Below are 23,871 nucleotides of genomic sequence, written 5' to 3'. Positions count from 1 at the left end.
ACAAATAGAGTTAAATTAATATAGTAAAAAATTTAAATTTTATTATTTAAATTTGATTAAATTTAATTTGAGTTCAATAGAATTTTAAATTTAAATTAAAATAAAATTTAAATTATTTAAATTTATTCAATTAAATTTATTTAAAAAAATTTGATTACCGAGTTTGAATTTATATATATAAATAAAATAATAATTTATAATTAAAATCATAAAAATATATTAAAATTTAAAATTTTAATTAAATTCGTGAATTGTTTAAATAAAATATTAAAATATTTGAATTTAATTTATTTTATAAATTAAATTATTTAAATTTAATTCGATAATAATTAAATTAAATTTAAATTTTATTTAAATCAATCCGAATAACTTATAAATATTAGTATATTATTTATACATAAGAGTAAGCATCTGGGAAGGATGAATGTAAATTTTTATTCGGTAAAAATTTACCGAATAAAAATATTATAAAAAAAAAAAAAAAACCCGAAGACTAGGATGGGAATGATCTACTCGCCCCTTTTGTCCTATATTTTTGACCCTGGTGATAAAATGAACAGAGCCGGGCCTCCAAAGGCGGTTCAATTATGCAAAAATGGAGATGAGCCCGCTAGGCTGGGCCACAGACCCACAAGTCCTTGGTCTATTTATGAACTTTATTATGGGCCTCAGGCCCACTATTCTTCATTCAATGAGCCCAAGTTTGTACTAATTTTTATTATCCGCGGCCTAGCAAAAAAAGCCCCCCACTCACAGACAGCACAGTCGGTACATATATATGAACAAATGCCCCCTCTTCTCCCCCATTTCGATTCTCTCACCTCAACTCACCATCTCTAACCCCGCAAACCTCGGGGGATTCCCATGCCATGACACCCAAAATTTTCCCTCTCTCTCCCGCCGCCGCATTTCTCCGACTTTTCACTATTTCCATCTTTTCTTAATGCTTGCAAACCACTGGAGTTAGGGTTTCTGGAATAGCGTATAATCCATTAGTTTTGTTTATACATCTAGAGGTTAGCTCAGGGTTTTGAACGGGAAATCGTCGAAGATGGGCAGCGTGGATCGGGTTGATGATTTTACATTTAAAGTTGATTTTAGCGGAGATGGAGCAGCCAAGTTGAGAGACAGAGTCAAGGATAAACTCAAGGAGTTCATGGGTGACTACACTGATGATATTCTTGTGGTACTTTTTTCCCCTTTACTAGTTAATTTTGGTTTATATTGTTTTTTTTTGCGTATATGCCTTTGATTATAACATGTGTGAGTACTGTAATTTTTTTTTCTTCTCTGAACTGTTGCATTGATCATAAAGTTGGTTACTTCTGCATTTTGTGTAGTTGTGAGATTTTGGTTATTGTTTTTTGGCCTTTGGAGTTGAGACTTTTGGCATTGGTCTTTGATTCAATTTGGTAATGATTGCATGTTTTTAAGTGCTATCCTTTAGAATTTCAAACTCGTCAAACAACTCTACTGTCTACCTTTTATTTGCTTATTCTATGTACTTATCAAGATCACTAGTTAAAAGAAAGGGCTGGGAAGAAGCACAAGCTGAAGTTTTCCTTTACCTGGGGCTAAAACATTAAATTCTGATTGGTAATTGCATTTGATGTGTTGGTGGCAATTTTTCTACTCAACAAGTGAGGAACTAAAGCGCTTCATCATCCCTAGTTTTTTGCTTAAGGTTTCATGAGCCCTTTATTTTTGCTCAGTTGTAAGATTATTTGGCATGATGTCTGGTTTTAATTTTTTTTTTCAATACAGATGTCTCTTGCATTACTTGTTTTTTGTTAAGCATTTTCTTTACATTTCAGTATTCAATGTGGTGCTCTGTTGCATCTTTACATCCAATCTCCAATAAAATTGGAATGCACAAATTAGCAAATCAGTTAGACAAATTGTGAAATATCCGATATTCCCCATTGGTGTCTAATCATATTCTCAATTTGTTGTTTTAATTGGCAGGAATACGTGATTGTCTTATTGAAAAATGGCAGACGTAAAGATGAAGCAAGGAATGAGTTGAATGTTTTTCTTGGGGATGACAGCGATTCATTTGTCTCCTGGTATTTGGATTCTTTTTCCAACTTTTGTCTTTGGGGAAAGTCAATGCTTATATAAACATAGTTGATATGGACTTAGCACTAATTAATCCTTACCTCTGATACCATTAGTTATCTTATATATATATATATATATATATAATATTCTTATTTTGCTTTTGAACAGGTTGTGGGATCATCTGGCTTCAAATTTGGATCAATATGTTCCTTCTCAGGAACCTCATGTGGAAGGAGCCAGAACAATTGAATTGGGGAACCAGCCTGTTGGTGCTGACTCTCACAAGTTGGACTCTGATTCTGGAAGAGGAAAGTCTACTAAGTTTGCCAGGAATCGGCACAATAGGGAGTGGAAGGGACTAGTTCGGGATGCTGCTGAACCACCTCCTCATCTGAGCTCGAAGGTTGAGAATATTCGTTTTGAGGAAAAATCCTGTCAAAAAGTAAGCCGTGGAAGATCTACCTCTCCCCGTCCTAGTCAGAAGAAAAGGAGCAGACTTGATGAGAGACAACCTATAAAGGTTTGAATTTCTAGGTTCCATATCCTTGATTAGTTGAGTAACATTTACTATAAGTAAGGGGAAGTTGTTCTCCATTCATTGGTTAAAATATAACAACGGAGGGACTATAAGCATCATCCCTTATGGAAATGATTAAGAGCGGATGTCTTAAGGATAAATTTCTTAATTTTGTTAGGGTCACATATTAATCATTTATTGCCTTTTTTTCTTTGCTCTAACAAGAACTTGAAAGGGTTTGTTTCCTAATGAAATATTTGTGTAAATTGCATAGGAGCAGTTTGATGTTGTGCCAATATATGCCTTTTCACATTTGCTTGGCTACAGTTTTCTGATCCATGGATAAACTCTTTTGACAGAGGGAGGCAGTTTCTCAGATGACCATTGATGCCCCTAGGCGGCTGCTTCAGTTTGCTGTGCGAGATGCAGTTGGAACTTCAAAGGCATGTATTTCATCAAAAGAGCCCTCATTCAAGCGCCTTCGATCTGTGGTGTCAACGTCTTTTGGAGATTCATCATTTTCAGATTTTCCTAGGAGAATTCAGTCTGTTGCAAGAGTGCCAAATCCTTTGGCAACAGTTATCAAAGCTGTGGCTGAAGCTGCTGAAGATGTGACAAAGGTTAAAAATGCTGGAAGTGTGTTTGACAGGCTTGGTCCTGCAATGGATGTTTTGGAGACCCGTGACCAATATGCGGAATCAAGAGAATCTCTTACTGAGGATGAAGAATATGGAGATCTTAACCAACCTTTGGAGAAAACCCAATCAGCTTATCATCAAAGAGACAAGTATGCTGGACAAGTTGGTTACATAACTGCATTAGAAAATGAAACTGGGTCTGACAATGAAGAGTGTGATGATGTTAATGTTGTTGGCCATGGAGTTATGGATGTGTCTCAGACTGGCACATCTAGTGGAATTAAGGATGATGACTCACTTATGGTGCAATGTGGTGTAGCTAAGGATGATGAAATGATGCAAATAACAACGAACCAAGATCTCAATCAATCCACTGCAGCAGCAAATACTTTTCGTAAGATAGTCAACATTTCTGTTAATGTAAATACCTGGAAACCACCTCATTATCAAAAGCCAAGGGAGGTTTCAGAAATTTTCAGTCAAAAATCTCTTCCAGAGAATGAAGCAGTAGCTAGCAAATCTAATATTAGATTGATTAAGGAGAATGACAACCCTTTTACTGTTGGTAATGGAAATGTAAGATGTTCTGACCCATATTTATATTCTCATCACCTTATTATGTTCTCTGGGCTGTTTAAATTTATTGTCATTGTTAATTTATAGGTAAAGAGGGCTGCTGATATTCAAGAAATGTGTCAGAATACAGTGCAGTTTTCTTCTGGTGAGTTGTCTTGTGTTGTTAAGATTAATTATTTGGGCGTTGCATGTGTTAGACAATGCATTCTCTTGTGTATTTCAGCCTATATTTTTGTGTCTGTTAATTATTTTCTTTTTTAATTGCTGAACTAAAGTATTTCATTCTGCTCTGTTGGTTTTTTTCTTACATTTTTAACGTTATCTTTTATTTTTTGCTATTTTCTTTTTGCAGTTTCATATGCTGCTGGTCATTCTTTAGAGGATGCTGATTCTCGAACCATCTTTGTCAGCAATGTAAGAAACCAAAATTATCTCTCTAGTCTGGAAATATCGTATGTCTCACTCCTCATTCTTGACAATATATGCTGCTGTCACCATTGATAAGCAGGTTCATTTTGCTGCTACCAAGGACAGTCTTTCTCGGCATTTTAATAAGTTTGGAGAAGTGCTAAAAGTTGTTATAGTTATAGATGTGGCAACAGGACGACCAAAAGGGTATGGTGTTTGAAATATTTGTTCTCTCTCTCCCTCTCTTTGCATTTCTCTGGGAAAACATTCTCTTTTTGCTAAGATTTGAGGCCTAAACAGGTCAGCTTATGTGGAGTTCATGCGTAAGGAAGCAGCAGACAATGCTTTGTCCCTGGATGGTACCTCGTTCATGTCACGGATTCTTAAGGTATTTAATCATTCTTCTCTGTTCTTTTATTCAACCTCCCTTTTATTGAGTTTTTCTGTGCAACTTGCTATGTGTATTGATATTGCTGTATTTTTAGGTTATGGGGGAGTTTTTGTCTGATCTCTTTCACTCTCTGGGAAACTCTATCTTGACTTAGATACCTAGTGATGTAAAATTTTTAGCGTTGCTTGATAGCTGGAACTTTTTCTGGAAAATAATTATTTTATTTATTTCGTATTTTGGCGGTCAGTGGTTGCCACAATGTTGTTCCTAATAACCTGTCACTGAATAGTTTATAAATATAATATAATCAGACCTGAAGCAAAGTTGATGGTCTCTATTCCTAAATTGCCACCTTGAAGTTCCTGCTTATGAGAAGACCTGATCCAATGTTGATGTTATGCTGGGCCAAAATGTGTGTTGTGTCTTGTATCCATTGGGCTGTGTTTGGAGAAGCTGACTAGATTTGTCAGTGGTGCGTGAAAATTCTTGGAAAATCTATTAGATTTCAGTGCAGGAAAGGTTACCGAGACAACAGATGCATCCAGTTTGAATATACCATCTTTTATATTCCCCAGAACACTTGTCTATTTTCTGGATGTCGAAGTAAAAATTCATTTTGTTGCTCTTCTTGAAACTTTGGACTGTGTGGTTGGAACTGCTGAAACATGAATTGTTTAAATTAAATAGATCTAGAAAACCTAGTGCGTTCTGTGTGATTCGGGCTTGGTGAACTCGTATCTCTGCCAATTTCTTTCTTTAAAATTAGCATGGATATTGGTATGTTGCTCCAAAAAATAAGGCAACTAAATCAAACTGTTTGATTTTCTTCTTGTTGAAGGTTGTGAAGAGAAGCACTGCTCATCAAGAAGCTGATCCTGTCATGACACGGCCCCGCATTGCCTGGGGCTCTCCATTTGCTGCTGCAAGGTTTGCTAGAGCTCCTTTTGCCAGAGGTATACCACATACATTTAGGCCTCGGCTTCCTTTAAAACATGGTGCCAGAAGTTTTCAGTGGAAGCGTGATGCTCAGGCCACTCCAGCTGATGCTGGTGCTTCAGTCACTAGGAACAATGTTTCTTTTCCCACTGCCCGCAGTCTGACCTATGTCCGAACGGAGCATAAGTCAGAGGGCAATGCCATTAGCTCCTAGTTCAGTATGTCATTTCTCACATTCCTGCTCCGGGCTTGCATCGCTTTTTGTTGAAATGTTTGAATATGACTGACTGCATCTAGTATCTTACGGATCAAAGGATGGAGATAAAACCAACCCATTCTTTTATTTTAGAATTGTGATGATTGTTCAATACCTGGAGACATGTCTAGAGTAGAGATGCATGTAGAAGTGGCAAACTGGTCTTCTGTGAGCAATTTTGTTATTCCAGGCATTTTCTTCTCTTTTTTATTTCTTTGAAGGGGATGGGGAGAGTCTGTTAGGGGAGTCTAGTTGTTTTGATTTGGGAAGAAGCAAGGGACAGTGGTAATAATGTTCGGGCCCTGAGTTATATATACATTAGATTGAAATTTGTTAATAGGGTGGATGGGTAGTTTGTCTTTTGTTCAAGGGCTTATGTTATATTTTTATTTGACTTTTCATTTTTATGCAATGAAAAAAAAAAAAAAAAGGAGAAATAAAAGAAAGTGGAAAAGTGAAAAAAAAAAGAAAAGAAAGTTAAGGAAAAAAAGGAGCTTGCCTCGAATGTGCATAGTAATTTGCAGTCTTTGCATTTACACGTAAGTATTAACAAGTTCTGCTCATTTGGTTTAACATGGAAACGGTTTTTTCTTTGGTACTTTTTCTGAACGAAAATTTTGTTTACTAGATTTGTATCATTTGGTGTTAGTTTCTTGATTTTTTTTACTGGGTGTTCTGAGTTGCTTCCATCATGATGATAGGCAGATTATTCATGCTTGATCATTAGGTGGGAAAAGAAGATGAAAGAAATTGGTGGCAACTCCTTTCTGGTTCATTTTCTCATTCTTTAATATGCCATTGTTGACAGTGTTCTTTTCTTGTATAAGAAATTAGGTGCTCCAGATTACACCATGACTAGGATTGCAGTGTTCTTTTTTGTTTTTTCATTGTAATCATGTGAATTGGATTCCCTCGGCAATTGTAGTTAGTTTGATACCAGCCTAGGTATGGCCAAAACCGAGTCCCGTGGTTCTAATGTACGCATTTGGACAATGTGTAACCTTTGGAAGGCCTTCGTTCAAATCTCAATTTCAAGAGAGTGGTTTCTTTTTCGATTTTATGGTTCAATCCAGATTAATTCGAGGGCCAAAGAGGCCGCATGTTTCTCCATGTAACGTATCAAGCTCTGTTTGTTAATCAAATCTCCATGTCATCTCACTAACAATCATCATCTGAGCAGCTAATGATCACACACACTCTGAATAACTCCACACAGGTGTTGTAACATAGCAATGAAAAAGAATACTTCTTTTCCCTTGAAAAAAATTATTCTCATTCAAGATGTTTTAATTTCAACTTAATGATAATCCAAAAACACATAGATTCCATGAAAATTCAAATATCAAAACTTAAAATTAAGCTTCACTTGGACAAAACATTGAACAGCAACCCAATCAACATCCCTGCAATACACAAGAAAGAAACCCCTCGCACCCGAACAAAGAAAATACTCAAATTCTTCACAACCTGAAGAGTAAGAGTCAGAATCTGGAGCCTACCTTGCTTCTCCATCTTATTGAAGAAGTCCATGGGCTTCAGTGATTGCCGCAACATAAACGCCAGTGTAAAAGGGAACCCAAATGCCAGGATACTTTGAACTGAAACCTCACTTATTGTGTGTGATGCAGAAATATACGATACCCAAGCTCCTAGACCCAGGTGGACCAAACCAAGAATAGCCACTGCTTTACTAAGTCCATACATATTCTTCATCATTCCTTCAAGAGCCTCTCTTGTCTCGTTAGCCAATGCAGATAAATCACGTTCTACAGTTGGCCCCTCGATTTCTTGGTGCTTGAAATCAGGGTTTTGACTCGGATATTCACTAGCTTTCGCTGGCTTCTCAGTGTCAGCTTTTGTGCTAGAAGTTGAAAGATATCTAGGGCTGTGCTCCGAGACCCACTTAGAGCAAGGACTGTTCCTATTGGTACTCAAACTCGCATATGATCTTATCAAATCAAGATCTGCAGTTATGGACTTTTGCCCAAGTATATCATGGATGGGGTTTCGGGTTCTGTCAATTGAAGAACAGTTGAAATTACGGACGTTGGATTTGGTACAAGAACTTGAGAATGATCTAACAAAATTGATCTCAGGAGTAATTCGTTTTTGGTTTGGGAGTGAGCGAAAGTGATCGGATTGGGTTGGAAGGAAAGTTGTGAAAGTGAAATTGGGGTTTAAGGGTTTAGGATGCAGAGGGTTTTGGGGTTCGCGAGATATGAAAAAAATAGAAGAAAACGAAGAGGAATCGCAGCGTATGGGGAGCTTCGAGATGAGCGTTCGACTGCGAGAGATCATCGTCGCAATTTTCGTGTCCCCAAATAAAAAAAATAAACACCACTGCTTCCCACAGCGTTTGCGGCCAGCAGTTTTACTCAGCAGCTTTCTCCGGTGTCCACTGGGAAAAAGGGCTAGTCAGCTATTTAAACCAAATTTGTGAGAAAGGCCTGACTTGATTGGGTCTGCAATTGGGTTAGCCCAAGAAAAGAGAATCCGAGCGTTGGGTTTGGGCTATTGGTTCACCTTTCTTTTTTTCGGTCAAGGATGTCTCAAATTGTAAGGTGAAATTGACCCTTACAAAAAAGAAGTCACGATATTTCTGCTATCTAAATTCTTATAATATATTTAGTTTTGATGTGATATGATATAAAAATAATATAAATAAAAAAAATGAATATAATATAATTTAAAAAATTTAATAAAAATTACGTTTAGGTTTAACAAAATAATAAAAAATATATTTTATATTTTTTTTATCAACATGTAATTTATGTATAAAATATAATATAAATACATAAATTATCAATATTTTATATGATATAAATACATGAATTGTCAAGTTTATATGTATTTTTCGCAGTTAAGTTGGTAAAGGTTTTTTTTTAGAGATTTTGTAACCTTAGCTTCAGTAGAAATTAGGTTATCTGTTGATCGGGCAGCAAATTTATCTGCTCACATTGAACCTGCGTCCACAAAGCCATAAGCATCTAATATGCACCTGAAGGAAGGTTCTTTTATTGCTTTGGTGTAAAAGATTATTCACATAATTAGCAAACAAAAGCAATTGAAAAAAGATGAGAAATTCTCAAAAAAACAAAATAATAATAATAAAAAAAAACTTCATCAACAGCTAGCTCATAGTTATGATGATGATGAATCTTATTCCCCTCCCTTCTTAGTTCAGACCATTTATGATCTTTCTTTTTTTGTTTTATTGCAAGAAATAGGCGATGAGTGACACAGCTGAGGCACCAACAATTGATCCAACAACTGACAAGCTAGCGGAGGCATCACCGGTAGCGGTTGGAGCAGGAGCAGGAGCAGGAGCAGCAACATCAGCCATCACCGTACTGATTGAGGCGGCAGCAAATAGGATAGCACAGGCAGCCTTCTTCATCTCCATTATATGGCGTGATTGGCGAGATTAAACTGTGAATAACAAAAGCAAATTATTCACCAAACACGCCTTTAAATTGGAGTTTGCACTTGACACTTTGCAGCCGACTTGAAGAACATGGGAGGGTGGTGAATGGTTTATATAGTGCAAAATTAATCCATATTTAGCAAATTACAATTTCATTTTTTTTACCCTATTTTACGTGGACCAAGTTATTTGTTTTTACTTTTTACCCTATTTTACGACTGAAGAAATCGTCTGTTTTGACCGAGTCTGGTGGAACAAAATTATTAGCCGAATCCAATTTATGCAAACCAATATCTCGTCTCATAGATTATCATGTTTCAATACTAAATGTATAAATAATACATTAATACTCGTAAATTATTCGGATTCGATTCAAAAAAAATTAAAATTTGATTTGATTATTGTCGAGTCGAGCTCAAGTAGTTCGATTTATCGATCGAGTCGAATTCGAGTATTTTTATATCTGACTCGAGTAGTTCGCGAGCGTAATCAAGCTTTTATATTTAAATATATTTTTATTATTTTAATTAATAAAATATTTCGAGTCCGAATTCGAGTTCGAATTCGAGTATGAATAATCAAACTCTTATCGAATATACGAATCGAGCTTATTTTTACATATTAATCGAACTTAATCAAACGAGCTCGAATAGCTCGAATTCGATCACAAATCAAACTCAAACTTGAAAAATAAAATTCGATCGAACTTGAATCAAATATTAAATTTTAAATTATGAATCAAACTTGAGTTCGAACTTCTCATTATTCGACTCGTTTACATCCCTATTCAATACAACCACAAACTATATCTCTTGCGGGCCAGCAACGTACTAAAAGCGGGGATTTGGCTTTTGTTTTGCTTTTACACCATTGTTATCACTATTATACTATTATTATTTATGCATGTCAATCTGATGATGGTGCTAGGAATGCGGCTGAAACTGTGTCATTTGAGGCAACAATAATTTATACGTACATTAATTCTACAGGGGGAAAAGAAAGCAATAATCAACAAATGACAGTGTCTTGGGCCTAGTGATTTGGATGACATATTCACATTCTTTATTTCAGAACTGAGCTTAGCCCATTTTACAGTGCCCAGATTGACCCAAGGGCTGACACTTAGAAGTTAGCAGCGCTATGGTGGATTGACAAATCGGACCACATAACAATACGTGAGGAAACACACTTTTCCATCTTTGTGAAGCATGCACATGGAGATTCATGACTGGGCCACGAATGAAGCACCCAGCCGACTTTGCTCTTTTTTTTTTTTTTCCCTTGTTGTTGAAACTCCTATTTTCAAAGCTCGTGACGTGACGTGACGTGACGTGACGTGAAGTAAGGACAGGTAGCTTACCAGTTTTAAACCACGTATTGTTCACTTCACGTTCACCCTCTACCAGACGCGGACATGATAATAAGCCTACTCACTACAGTAATGAAGCCTAGAAGAAACGTCTCAACAAAGAAAAAGAAAAAGTGATAATTTGACCGCCCAATCACAACCACCAGCCGTTTCCTTCCTGGACTTGAACTGTCCACGTGGCCCCTTAGCGCCACCAGCTGTCCACGTTTTTTGCGGGCTCCACACGCTTTTTTCACCCTATAAATACCTTCCTTGGAAATCAATATCAACCCAAGTGAGGACTTCGGAGTCTCAGAGCCTCTTCTTTTGCTGGTGTTTTTGGGTATTGGAGAGACAGATACATACATCTTTGACAATGGCTGCTTCCAAAGCTTTCGCTGCTGTTCTTGTGATTGCGATTTTAGCTGCCATTGTTTCAGCTCAAGATTTTGAGGCCGCACTGGCACCAGCCCCATCCATGGACAAGGGAGCTGCCAATTCTCTTGGGAATGGGATGTCTGGGGCCATCATTTGCTCCTCGCTCTTGTTGTCTGTGCTTGCTCTTTTGAGGCATTGATTAGCAATTAGATATGGAATATTTTTCCCCTGGCGGCTCCAGTTAGGGCATTGGGTTTATTTGTTTATACATACATACTACTATATTTCTATGTTTTGTTGATGGGATTTATACACATACATTTTTTATTGAGATGAGTTGAGTCGGAGATTTTATTCCTATTCGTTTAGATTATTATTTGTTTGTTGGTTCGTTCTATCTCTGTCTATACATCGATACACGGTGAATAAAGGGATGTATTCATATGTATATTTATATAATGTATGTATTCGTATGTAGTATAAGATAACGAATTGCTTGTATTCATATTCCATAACAATGTGTACACAACATCCAGCGTATTACAGGATCAAGCACAGAAATTGATATTCAACACAAAAACCTCACCAACGCTGCTTTATGCATCTGAAACACTGCCACAGATCATAGCGAATTCTAAGTTTCTCACCCATTAGGGAAGCATGAAGCATAAACAATGCCATGATAGCCATTGGCTACGTTGAATTCCAAACCTTCAACAAATATTATCCATCAATCAACATTTTCTCCAAATATATGATGCAGTTTATTGCATAACCCAGTATGCCCCATGATTCCAAGCTTGGTTTCTCCAATCACCAATCCTGCGTTTTGGTTAAATACATCTTTACAATTGTATAGCTACCATACACACAGGTGCGTAACAGTAACCTAGAGATTGATACACATTAGATATTACCTTTTCGAATGGAGTGCAACACTAGAAACTGAAGAAAACGGTTTCTCACCAAAGCTGCATATAGGTCCTTGCATTATGTAGATATATCCTGCATGCATGAAAATGAATTGAAACAAATAGGGCAATATTGGAGCAGAACTGAAGAATTTGCAAGGACTCGTATGCGTAATAAGAGCGTTAAAGCAATCAAGATCTTGAGGTCTACCACATGGAGGGAGCCAACTGGAGAACAAGCCCCAGGACTCTAAATGTACAACTAATGTATCAGATAACAGAAGTAGGTGAGAAGAAAAAGAAAAGCAGAGTCAAAGATGGAACTCACTGTAATAAATATTGTGAACATTCACTCAACGTGCAAGTCACTAAGAAAGTCTGACAACCTGAAAACACCGGCTAGATAGCAAGACAGAATGACAAACGAGAAGGTTTTGCTTTTGTTCTATTGGCCAAGTCTATATAAACAAAAATGGCACAGAGAGTACCTAATGTTCTTAGCTATGATGGTGTGCGCCAAGATGGCGCAGAACTACTTCAACCAACCGTCTGGATACGCATGCTACAAATACAGAACATATATGGACATACAATAAACAAAATTTTGCCCACATTGAAAGTACAGCATTAATAGAATGCTAAAGATGCAGGGTTAATAACAGACATTCTTCAAGCATATTTGGATGACATACATTGCAAACAAGGATGCTAGAAGGAGAAATATGCCAATTTGAAAATATAGGCTAACATAGAAAACCTTTTGATTTTTGAACATACACGCATGCACCACTAGGGGGGCTTGAGGAATAAAACCCTCTAAAGAATAGTTACACAAATTCCAGGATTGAAACCAATGCAATTCCTTTACACATTAATATCCACCACATTGAAGGCCTCAGACTAATGTAAACCATGAAGAAAAGTGCTTCAAACTCTAGATACTTATCTTCTCCCAGAGAAAAAAAGGTGGCAGCCTATCGAAGCACCAACATGATCACATTTCCAAAATTCCCTCAGAATGGAGTATGACAACTAAATTTAGGAACTTAATAGAGAAAATTCTCCCCAGTGCTTGAGGAGTCACTTGACTCAAAATCTTGCTGCAATAATAACAAGGCCTTGAGGAGTCACTTGATTCAAAATCTCCATAGATGTTAAATCATCATTTCCAAAATCTTCAGCATCAAAAATATTCATTTCATCTTCTGCAATTAAGTGCTCCAAGACGTCAAAAATTGCGTCCATATCTATAACAATGAATCTGCGAGGAGGTGGCCTGTGGTATTTCCTTCCATGCATATGAACCTGGCTTGACTGTATGCTCGAAGACAACACAAGTGTATCCATTAAAGGAGTCGTAAAAACTAACACTCTCTATGACTAAAGAAAATGGCATATAAATGTACAAGATAGCAAGGGAAGAATAAAGTAAAAGCGATTTTGAGTATCTACCATAACATCTTCAGATCATACAGACTAACAAGGAAATGGCACTGTGACATAGAAATCTAAATTCTAAGGGTCTATTTCGATGAATAGTAAGATTAATTCCAGTAAGATTGATAACAGTGGTAACAGTGAGTTAAGTCACTATAATGCTGGATTAAAATTTATAGTGAGATAAGTGTTTGGATTTAAACGCAGCAATGATGATGAAGTGATTTATAATGAGATAGAAAAAGATCATTAAAGACATTAAATTAAAATTTATATAAAATAAAAAATTTAAATTATTTGACATTTATAAAATTAATAAATGATTAAAAATTATTTTTAAGTCAAATAATATATATTTTTAAAATTGATAATAATATATTTATATCAATTAAAATTTAATAAAATAATATTAAACAAGTAAAATATAAAACATTAATTAATTTAAATATAAATACAAAATAAAAAAAATGATGGTATTTTAGTAAATGGTCCAGTTCAGTGGCTCACTGGACCATTTTTTTACCAGTGGAGAATTATTGATCCAGTGCAGTAGAGGAGCTCAATCACACTGCACTAATGAACATCCAAACGAAATGAAATGGTGCGATTGCACCAAAAATGTAAAAATTCTCCTCGCACTGATGCTGTGAGTGAATCCAAATGAAGCCTAAACCCCACCCCATCCTCCCCCCCCCCCCCCCCACCCAAAAAAAAAGAAAAAAAAAATTCTTCTAAACCAACCTCTTCAGATAAAAGTCCAAATTGTTTGATATCCTGGTTGAGATTCAGCTAAAAACTGCTTAAAGATCGAGCTACAATAGAACATGGTGACACAAGGAGATGGTGCGATTGCACCAAAAATGTAAAAATTCTCCTCGCACTGATGCTGTGAGTGAATCCAAATGAAGCCTAAACCCCACCCCATCCTCCCCCCCCCCCCCCCCCACCCAAAAAAAAAAGAAAAAAAAAAACTCCTAAACCAACCTCTTCAGATAAAAGTCCAAATTGTTTGATATCCTGGTTGAGATTCAGCTAAAAACTGCTTAAAGATCGAGCTACAATAGAACATGGTGACACAAGGAGAGAAAGGGCGAGGAAGCACCACAAAAGGACAGGAAAGCACAACTGGAGAAACAGAAAAAGGAACTTCTACATTTTACAGTGAGCTGAATAAATAGACAATGAATTTACCTTGTAAAAACAACTAGTCCCGAAAGGACAGTTCCTATTTCCAACGTTGAAGTACTTGCAATCAATTGACCTGCAAGGTGCAAAAAACAATATAAAAATGGATTTATTAGTTAGAAAATCAAAGCTGCCTCACAAATTTACAGATCTTAAGTTCAGCATTCACTAAAATGACACGCTCATCAAACCATAAAAATATTATACACCATGAGACAGATATTACAGATCATCCAAGCAATCCTTCAATTGTATATATACTTTTGAGAAACATAAAATCGTAATACATGTAATGTAAGCACGAAATATAAGAAACATTGAAACTGCAGTAAAATTACCTCAATTTTGCCTTGTAGCTATCTGCAATTCCTGCTTGTCTTCTGGAGTGCAATACCAAATGACACTGGGAATGACAAAGTATGATAACTTGCGACGGTTTGGGCAAAGACCTCTGTTTGTGCCGAGCTCCAACCTCCGGGTGTTTCTGAAAAGGAAGAAAAGAAGGGCGGCCAAAGGTAAAAGTAAGATGTATTCCCTACATTTGCATTTCGATGCGCAAATCAAAAAGATTCAGACCAAAAAGGAAGTAGAAGGGAGAGAAAAGGAGTTGAATGGACCTTTCTTAATGGTGCTGGACCTTTACATTTATAGGTAAGCTATAGGGAACATCAGACGACGATAAAAATAGTACCGAATTGATATAGCATTGAGCATGTCAAACCGATCTGACATGTTAGAATGATACAAATAACAAAAGTACTCCTGATTGTCTGTCATATAGAGAAAAAAATTACTATATCCTTTTGACTCTCAAATGCCCTTTAACGACCTCAATGCATTATTGACATCCATTCTAGAGGAGGGGGAACTGCTACTCCAATTTCTAATACAGGATATGTAGAACGGATGATCACATTCTGACAACAACCCAAACATCCGTTCAGTTGCTATGGGCTTCGAGAGAACATGATCCAGGCACACGCTGTGTTAGTAGATTTAAGAAAAACAGAAATAGTAAGAAAGAAAAAAATATGGTTTTGAGGCGTTAATAGCATTGTCTTAAAGGCAATTATACTTATAGGATACAACAAAGCCTTAAAACTTTTTAAATCAGTAGTAATGAAAATGGTTATACCGAAAGATTTATTTATAATGAATAAACAGATATAAATTTTTATTTATATAGTTATGATCTTCTATATAATCATGACCTTTATGAATAACAATCTATTTATATTTAAATAGTTATGATTATTTGTCATATGATAATTATTTTTGTTCAATCATAATTATTTGAAATATGAATAAAATTAATACAAAAATTAATTTTATTCATCAATAATTAAATCTTTCTATCCAATGTGGGATGCACCACATTCTAAACTACCAACAATCTCTCACTAGTTTGGAATGTTGATGCTTAATCTTTAACATTTCACACAAATAAATATTATGAATATAAGAATGTATTTTTCGATTTAAACCTTCAATTAGCGTATATAACTTAGAATTCTAACAAAGTTGATGATATTCACAATTTAAACCTCAACTCCTAATGTTAAAATTGAAGATATAACACACATAATATTTATTTAATATTCTGTCAGAGGTTTATAATCGTTTTAGCACTATTATGGCCATGTGCTTATCCTTATTCATAAACATTTATAAGAAAGTTTTCAATTTTCTTCTTGAAACGGCATCACTTCTATGTTTATATAAGTGGAGTTTCTTATTTATGTCTCCATTGCTATAGACATTTAATTATTAACTCCATTAAGAGTTCAATCTCATCCTCCATTTACGCAATGGCTTACACTAGTATTCCAAAAATATATAGAATGAGTTGACTAGTGTTTACAGATACATAACAATAATTTATTATTACCTATTAAACTTTGCAATTAAAGGTTACTACTTCAAAGTTAAGTTCCTATTATTGGTGTCTAAAAGGAATTTTAAACCCGTTTCACTTGTGGTGCTTCTTACTAAATTTTTAGGTAGCACTTTGGTAAGAGGATCTACTAAGTTTTTAGCAAATTTAACATATATGATGGTAATTACCCTATTTTTTTTATCAATTCTCTGATATAATCATGTCTTAGACTAATATGTCGAGATTTTTCATTATAAATTTTACTATAAGCTCTAGACATAGTAGCTTCACTATCACAGTACAAAAAAACGGCTGTCATTGGTTGTAGCCACAACTCTATATCCATTAATAAATTTCTTAGCCATTCAGCTTCCTTGCTTGCTGCAGCTAAAGCTATAAATTCAGATTCCATAGTTGAATGTGAAATGCAAGTTTGTTTCTTGGATGCCCAACTAATTGCACCACCTTCAAGGGTAAACATCCATCCTAAAGTAGATTTATTGTCACTTATACTAGTGATCCAACTTGCATCTGAATATCTTCTCAAAATAGTCGGATCTCTGAAATAAAATAAGCCAAAATCTTTAGTTCTTTTAAAATAGCCTAGAACTCTTCCTATAGCTTTCCAATGACTTATACTAGGTTTACTTGTATATCTCGATAACTTGCAAATAACAAAAGCTATATCTGGCCTTGTACAATGCATAGTATACATAATACTTCCAATAGCACTAGCATATTCAAGTTGTGCAATTACATTATCTTGATTTTCTGTTAATTTTATACTTGTATCATATGGAGTATTGATTTCTTTTATATTGAGATACTTAAACTTATTAAGCAGTTTCTCAATATAATAACTTTGATTAAGAATAAAACCCTTATTATATCCCTTAATTTTAATTCCCAAAATGGCATCAACTTCATTTAAATCTTTCATTTTGAAATTAGAAATCAGATACCTTTTGGTTTCATTTATGCCAATCATATTAGTACAAAAAATTAGCATATCATCCACATAGAGACATATTATAACTCTATATTCTTTAGTAAATTTTGAGTAAATGCACTTATATGCTCTATTATGTTTAAAACCATTGGCTATTATGATTGAATCAAACTTTTCATGTCATTGTTTAGGAGCTTGCTTTAGCACATAAAGTGACTTAATTAATTTATAAACTTTATTCTCATTACCTGAAAGAATAAAAACTTCTAGTTCTTCCATGTATATTTTTTTCTTTTAAGTCACCATTTAAAAATGCTGTTTTAACATCCATTTGATGCACATGCAGTTTATGAATGGAAGCCAAAGCTATAAAAACTCTAATGGATGTTATTTTAGCTATTGGAGCATATGTATCAAAATAATTTATGCCTTCCTTTTGTTTAAAACCTTTTACAACTAATCTTGCTTTAAAGGTTTGTATAGAACCTTCTGTATTATATTTCTTTCTAAACACCCATTTACATCCTATAGGTTTAGAACCTGGAGATAAATCTATCAAGACCCATGTATTATTGGACATGATTGAGTCCATTTCATTATTAATAGCTTCTTTCCAAAAAATAACATCTCTTGAAGTCATAGCTTCATTAAATGTTTTAGGGTCTTCATCTACATTTAGTAGAATTGGTATTTTCTTAAGCACTTTGGTTCTATTCCCTTCTACTAGGAATACTATAGAATCTAGAGAAACAAAATCAAAAAGTAAAAGATTATCTTTTCTAACTCTTTTGCTCCTCCTAATTTCAACAGAATCATTACTTTTTTTTTTTATTTTCATTTGTAGGAATCATTTCAATTTGTTTCTCCATATCAATTTTGGTATCAAATATAAACTTATTTTCAAAAAATTCTACATGAATAGATTCAACAATAACATTAGTATTTAAATCAAGAAGTCTATATGCTTTTGAATTCTGTGCATAACCAACAAAAATACTTTTAATACCTCTAGGTCCTAATTTTAATTTATGAGGATGAGATATTTTATAAAAGGAAATGCACCCCCACACTTTAAAATAATCCAAATTTGATTTTCTATCATGATTTCAGAGTTCATATGATGTCTTTAAGAATTTTTTTGAAAGAATTCTATTATGTATGTGGCATGCTGTTAAAAGTGTCTTTCCCCAAAGATTTAGAGGTAATTTAGCATTTAATAACATACTCTTTACCATATTAACCAAGGTTCTATTTTTTCTTTCGGCTAAACCTTTTTGTTGGGGTGCATAAGAGGCTGTCCTTTGATGAATAATTCCATTATCTTCACAAAAAAAAGAAAATGAATATGAAAAATATTCGCCATCCCTATCTGTTCAAAGAATTTTGATTTTCTTCTCTTTTTGATTTTCAACAACTGATTTATATTCTTTAAATTTATTAAAGGCTTCATCTTTTGTTTTCATTATATACACAAGAATATAACAAGAACTATCATCTATAAATGTTATAAAATACCTTTTTCCTCCCCTTGTTAATAAACCATTTAGCTCACAAATATCAAAATGTATAAATTCTAATAATTCTATACTTCTTTCAGCTTTAGGAAAAGGTTTCTTAGTCATTTTTGCTTTGACACATATTTTATATTTAATGTCATGATTTTTTTAGTATGTTATATAACCATGCTTAGTCATATGATTCATATAATGATAATTTAAATGTCCTAATCTAGCATGTCATAAAGAAGAAGAATGCTCAACAATATAAGCAGAAACATTATTTATTTCATCAATGCTTAGTTTAAACATACTATCATTGGGATATCCTTTTTTAATGATACACCATTTTTGGAGACTATAACTTTATCAGACTCTAGTACAATCTTAAAGCTTTTTTTACATAATAGATTTGCAGATACAAGGTTCTTTCTAATCTCAGGAACATGAAAAACATTAATTAGAGTTAGTTTATGCCCTAAGGTGAATTTCAATTCAACAATTCCTTTTCCAATTATTTTGGCAGAAACATGATTTCCCATAAGGATGTTTTCTGGTTTCTTGCATTCTTCATAAGTCTTGAACTGCTTTTTGTTGTTACAAACATGAATTGTTGCACCAGAATCTAACCACCAATCAGATAACTTATTTGTAATAGTCATATAAACTTCGATGATCATTCTAATTTGCATGTCAGTTAGCATTACAACAAGTTCATTAATTTCTTGATCAACAAGATTTGCCTTGCTTTCAGAACTAAAACCAATCTTAATTTCAGCGTTTTTAAATCTGTAATCTTTAATCAAATGTATTTTCTTTTCACAATGGAAATACATTTTGCTCTTGTTAAATTTGAACTTCTTAAATCCATTCTTCTTGACTTTAAAATTATTTTAAAATTTACCAAAAAACTTGTGAGTTTTTCTAGAATTTTGTTCACTCACGTAATTCACATTGAAACCTCCAAAGAAGAGTGCATCTCTTGCACGATTTTCTACTTCAATCTGTATGTGAGTTTGAAATTCTTCAATAGTGAAAGTATCTGTTAAATGCAGAACTTTCTTCCTATATCCATTCCATGAATGAGGAAGTTTTGACAAAATAGCTCCAACTTGAAGTGAATCAGGAATCTTAATTTTCAGCTCACTTAACTTAGAAACCAAAATTTGCAACTCGTGCACTTGGTCTATGATTGGTTTATCATCAGTTATTGAAAATTCAAAGTATTTCAAAGCCAAAAACTTATTTGTACTTTTCTTTTCATTCATGTATTTGTGCTCAAGAGCAGTCCATATCGCTTTTGGTGTTTTCATATTTCTGTATAGGTCATATAGACGGTTAAATAATGAATTTAGAATATAACCTCGACAGACTAGTTCATCTTCTTCATGTTTGCTTCTTGTTGCCTTAATAGTATCAAAATCTTCAGGAGTTGGTTTTGGAATTGGCTCAAAATTTGGATCAAGTACATAAAACATCTTCAATGCTATCAATAGAAAAACCATTTTGTCCTTCCACCTAGTGTAGTTTGATCCATTAAAACGATCAAGTTTGATTACATCTTGATTTTGAAAATGAACTTTCAGGCTTGATTCCAAATCCATAGCAATAGTAGGAACAATAGTAGATATAGTTTTCATAATTGCCTTTAAATTGTTAGTAGATTTAAGAAAAACATAAATAGTAAGAAAGAAGAAAATATAGCTTTGAGACGCGAATAACACTGTCTTAAAGGTAATTATGCCTATAGGATACAACAAAACCTTAAAACTCTCTAAATCAGAAGTAGTAAAAATGGTTATACTGAAAGATTTATTTATAATGAATGAACAGATATAAACTTTTATTTAGATAGTTATGACATTCTATATAATCATGACCTTTATGAATAACAATCCATTTATGTTTAAATAGTTATGATCATTTGTCATATGATAATTATTTTTGTTCAATCATAATTATTTAAAATATGAATAAAATTAATACAAAAATTAATTTTATTTATCAATAATTAAATATTTTTATCCAATGTGAGATGCACCACGTTCTAAACTACCAATACGCTGCACTCTATTTCTTGACAATGTTTCAATGCCTGAAGGTGTTTTTGCTTTTTCTCACGCATTTTTATAAGTTCCTTCCTTTCTTCAAGTCTGAAAGGTTGCAAACAATGTTTTGTTCCTCCCTTTCTTCAAGTGTGAAAGGATGCAAACAATGTTTTCCACAGGTGGGACACTAAGTCTCCATGAATATGAGGACATTTTTCTCCATGGGGGCAATTACCAGCTGCAGCAAACGAGTAGATGAACGTGCAACTAGATTAACACTCCTAGGCTCCACTACATCACCATTATCCGATAGATCTAGATGCCCAGATTCCAAATTCCATGCATGTTTGGTGGGAGGAAGGAAGGCTCTATTGGAACCAGGAAACTCAGTAGAAGCAGCTGGAAGTACAACCGACCCACCAAATGTCGTTGTTGAAGGACCTAGAGGAACAGAACCTGAGATCTGAGATTGACGAGGCATTCTTGACCAAGACGAAGCAGATAAATCAGAATGAGAAGCTTTAACATGTTCATATCTGCACCGACTACCATAAGAGCAGATTCCTTTCTGATGGTATGTGCAAATCTGCAATGATCAGGTAAGAAGCAATAATAAGGTGAACCAAAAAGTATCAGCAATAGGTAAATGGAGAACAGAGAAGCCAATGGAAACTTCCTACATTACTTGTTGGATCCTTCCAATCATGGGAAAACTCACAATGCTCCCCCTTGAGGCATGCTCGATGGGCAAAGAACTTACAAAGAATTCTGAAATGATAAGCAAATTAAAAAGTTACAAAAACCAGCAGTCTACAACCAGACATCATCTGGAAACATGGATATTGCTCAGACAGACAAGTTTTGAGACATCAAAACAAGTAATTAATCTACAATTCCCAAAATTCAGTAATTTCAAGACATATATTCCCAACATTTAAGCGCAAAAGAAACCAACCAACCAACCAAAAAGTTCATTGTTCTGCTTCATTCATACAGCGAGGCTTAAAGCAACAACCAACAAAACAAACATTTTCGACCATTTCATTCAAAATTTCAGAAATTTTAGTAATGTTAATGTGCACCCCATGCTCATAGATAATATTTTCTTTATAGTATCTATATTGTCTGGGATAAAAATTACTGAATTTGACTGCCTAGTATTCTAGTGCTGCCAAGAAAAAATCTAGCCAAAAGTTTCTCAGCAGACAAACAGAAGTTGAAACGAAAAAACAGTCAGTTCCCTCAAATTGAAGCCTTAATCAAAACATCATGACAATCATTGTCAAATACAAAGGCAAATGTAATCAAAAAAGATATTTGATGAAATTAATTGAAACAGAAAAAGAAAATGATGGAAACATCACCACTTAGGCAGGGCCAATGGCAATGGATTCACAGAATGAAAGAAGCTAACAAGATTAATTATTACAAAACAGGGACCAAGGGATTTGGGTTTAATTACGGAAATGACCCCTGATTTATGATCCCAAATTTCTATTTACTTAATTGAGAGATACATGTTTTAAGTATTTAAATAAAATAATCTTTTTTTAGTAATAAATAAATAAAAATCGTCAGACGGAGATAAGGAAAATCAGATAAACCATAACCACCAATCTCCATAAGTCACGTGGGCACCTATCTTCTGCTCCATTCATTGTCTATCCTCCTCCTCCGCCGCCGACAAAGCCCCACAGTTGAAGCAACCACAACCTTCACTACTCTTGTTCACCAAACCATTAGCCACTGCTCTTAGCACCGCATTGGCAACCACCACACTCCTAATCTCCCCTCCCTACGTAGCCGCTCAAGCTCAACCCTCAGCATACCAACTCTACTACGGCACCGCCGCCAGCGCGTCTAAATATGGCGGCTACTGTGGCAACTCCGACAAGAAAGCCTGAGCTGAGTACGTCTACGACGTCCGTGACGGCTGGAAAGAAAGTTTAGTTTCCAAAGTCGAAAAGGGCACCAATGGAACCGACAGCGAGTTCTACAATCCGAAGAAGAGACAAGAGAAAGAGTACTTAACGTTCTTGGCTGGGTTCAGACAGTTAGCTCCAAAAGATGTGGTCTTGAACAACTTAGCTTTATCTGAAGTGGAGTTGCAGGATTTGATAGCAGGGGCTGACAGCTTGGTCTCCGATGAGAAGAAAGGCGAAAATGGACAGGTTTATTATGTGTACGAGATCGATGGGATTGGCAAGCAATAGTTTGATAGCTGTTACTTGTGCAAAGAACAAGCTTTATGCCCATTTTGTTAATGCACCAGCGCCTGAATGGAAACGCGATGAGGACACCTTGAGGCACATTCATGAATCCTTCAAGACTGTTGGACCATTTTGATGATTTTTAATATTGTAACGTAAAGCAGATCAAGGCATTATCACGAGTTAATGTTATGTAAAAGAGCAGTTCCTTTACTTGTTACTCGACCTTCATTTTGAATCGCAAGTTGAACCCAGTGAGCGTTTCTTTTGTTAATTTCTGGGTTACTATAAATTCGATTCAGTTTCTGATTAAAGATGACAATTGAATGAATTCAGCAACCATGAGCTCGAATCTGATCTGCACTAGTAGTAGTAAGACAGCAGTGAGAGACATTAAAAAGGTTGCTTCTCACATGCAACAGTGAGCAGAGTGGATCAACTGATTTCTAGCAGGCAAACTTGAGAGGGCGGCTCCTACAAGTATTTGGTAGCTGTTCAGTGGCTACCTTAAAAATTTATTGATCAAACAGATCAAAATGCTGAGAAAGAACAAAACTTATCTCTCATAACTGTGCATCAAAGGCAGTCAGCGGTCTGTCGTTTTAAACTCAATGCAGCTAATAATTAAACACCATAAACAGGAAGAAAGTTAAAGTTATTCTATCAAACCAAAATCCGGAAGCTATTAACAATGAGATGCACGGCAGTAGCAGAACATAGATGAGTATTATACTAGTTGTCACAAGCTTGTGTAATATAAAATATTAATAAAATATATATTGATATTGTGTTTTATATAAAAATGATGTGTTACGTATCGATATAA

General features: G+C 34.8%; 2 protein-coding genes and 3 pseudogenes across 4 annotated transcripts; 2 read left to right on the top strand and 3 right to left on the bottom strand.

Moving 5' to 3' along the window:
* The first annotated feature begins 805 nt into the window (after positions 1-805).
* Positions 806-6,152, top strand: LOC111287174 (uncharacterized). 2 transcript variants are annotated; one of them, XM_022877481.2, is made up of 9 exons: positions 806-1,186; positions 1,966-2,066; positions 2,230-2,581; positions 2,938-3,792; positions 3,880-3,937; positions 4,145-4,206; positions 4,301-4,407; positions 4,501-4,588; positions 5,430-6,152. In XM_022877481.2, exons 1-9 carry the CDS (start codon positions 1,052-1,054, stop codon positions 5,739-5,741), a joined length of 2,070 nt encoding a protein of 689 aa, XP_022733216.2. In that variant the 5' UTR covers positions 806-1,051; the 3' UTR covers positions 5,742-6,152. The 2 variants fall into 2 exon arrangements, with proteins under 2 accessions (XP_022733216.2, XP_022733217.2); XM_022877482.2 differs by lacking the exon at positions 5,430-6,152 and adding an exon at positions 4,686-4,845.
* An 891-nt stretch (positions 6,153-7,043) lies between these two features.
* LOC111287175 (uncharacterized) lies at positions 7,044-8,189 on the bottom strand. The gene has a single exon (XM_022877483.2). The coding sequence runs from the start codon at positions 8,079-8,081 to the stop codon at positions 7,146-7,148; it is 936 nt and encodes a 311-aa protein (XP_022733218.2). The 5' UTR covers positions 8,082-8,189; the 3' UTR covers positions 7,044-7,145.
* A 587-nt stretch (positions 8,190-8,776) lies between these two features.
* On the bottom strand, positions 8,777-9,494 carry LOC111288190 (arabinogalactan protein 23 pseudogene; annotated as a pseudogene).
* Positions 9,495-12,451: 2,957 nt separating this feature from the next.
* Positions 12,452-22,461, bottom strand: LOC111288754 (putative RING-type E3 ubiquitin transferase C3H69; annotated as a pseudogene). The gene is made up of 9 exons (XR_016341867.1): positions 21,521-22,461; positions 21,027-21,421; positions 20,857-20,976; positions 16,868-16,873; positions 15,285-15,448; positions 15,158-15,236; positions 14,805-15,001; positions 14,473-14,542; positions 12,452-13,165 (listed from the first exon to the last, which is right to left on the bottom strand). The product of XR_016341867.1 is annotated as a putative RING-type E3 ubiquitin transferase C3H69 (transcript).
* Positions 21,579-23,335, top strand: LOC111288753 (thylakoid lumenal 19 kDa protein, chloroplastic pseudogene; annotated as a pseudogene).
* Positions 23,336-23,871: the final 536 nt, after the last annotated feature.

The sequence above is a fragment of the Durio zibethinus genome, chromosome 4, assembly GCF_047325235.1.
Source record: "Durio zibethinus cultivar Kanyao isolate XHJ-2024 chromosome 4, ASM4732523v1, whole genome shotgun sequence".
NCBI lineage: Eukaryota > Viridiplantae > Streptophyta > Magnoliopsida > Malvales > Malvaceae > Durio > Durio zibethinus.
The sequence above is the reverse complement of the archived record's forward strand: the minus strand, read 5'-3'. Positions and strand labels throughout refer to the sequence as shown.

Coding starts and splice junctions, on each gene's coding strand:
- LOC111287174 (XM_022877481.2), top strand. CDS start 1,052: ATGGGCAGCGTGGATCGGGTTGATGATTTTACATTTAAAGTTGATTTT. Junction 1,187..1,965: donor ACACTGATGATATTCTTGTG/GTACTTTTTTCC, acceptor TTTAATTGGCAG/GAATACGTGATTGTCTTATT. Junction 4,408..4,500: donor GCAACAGGACGACCAAAAGG/GTATGGTGTTTG, acceptor AGGCCTAAACAG/GTCAGCTTATGTGGAGTTCA.
- LOC111287175 (XM_022877483.2), bottom strand. CDS start 8,081: ATGATCTCTCGCAGTCGAACGCTCATCTCGAAGCTCCCCATACGCTGC.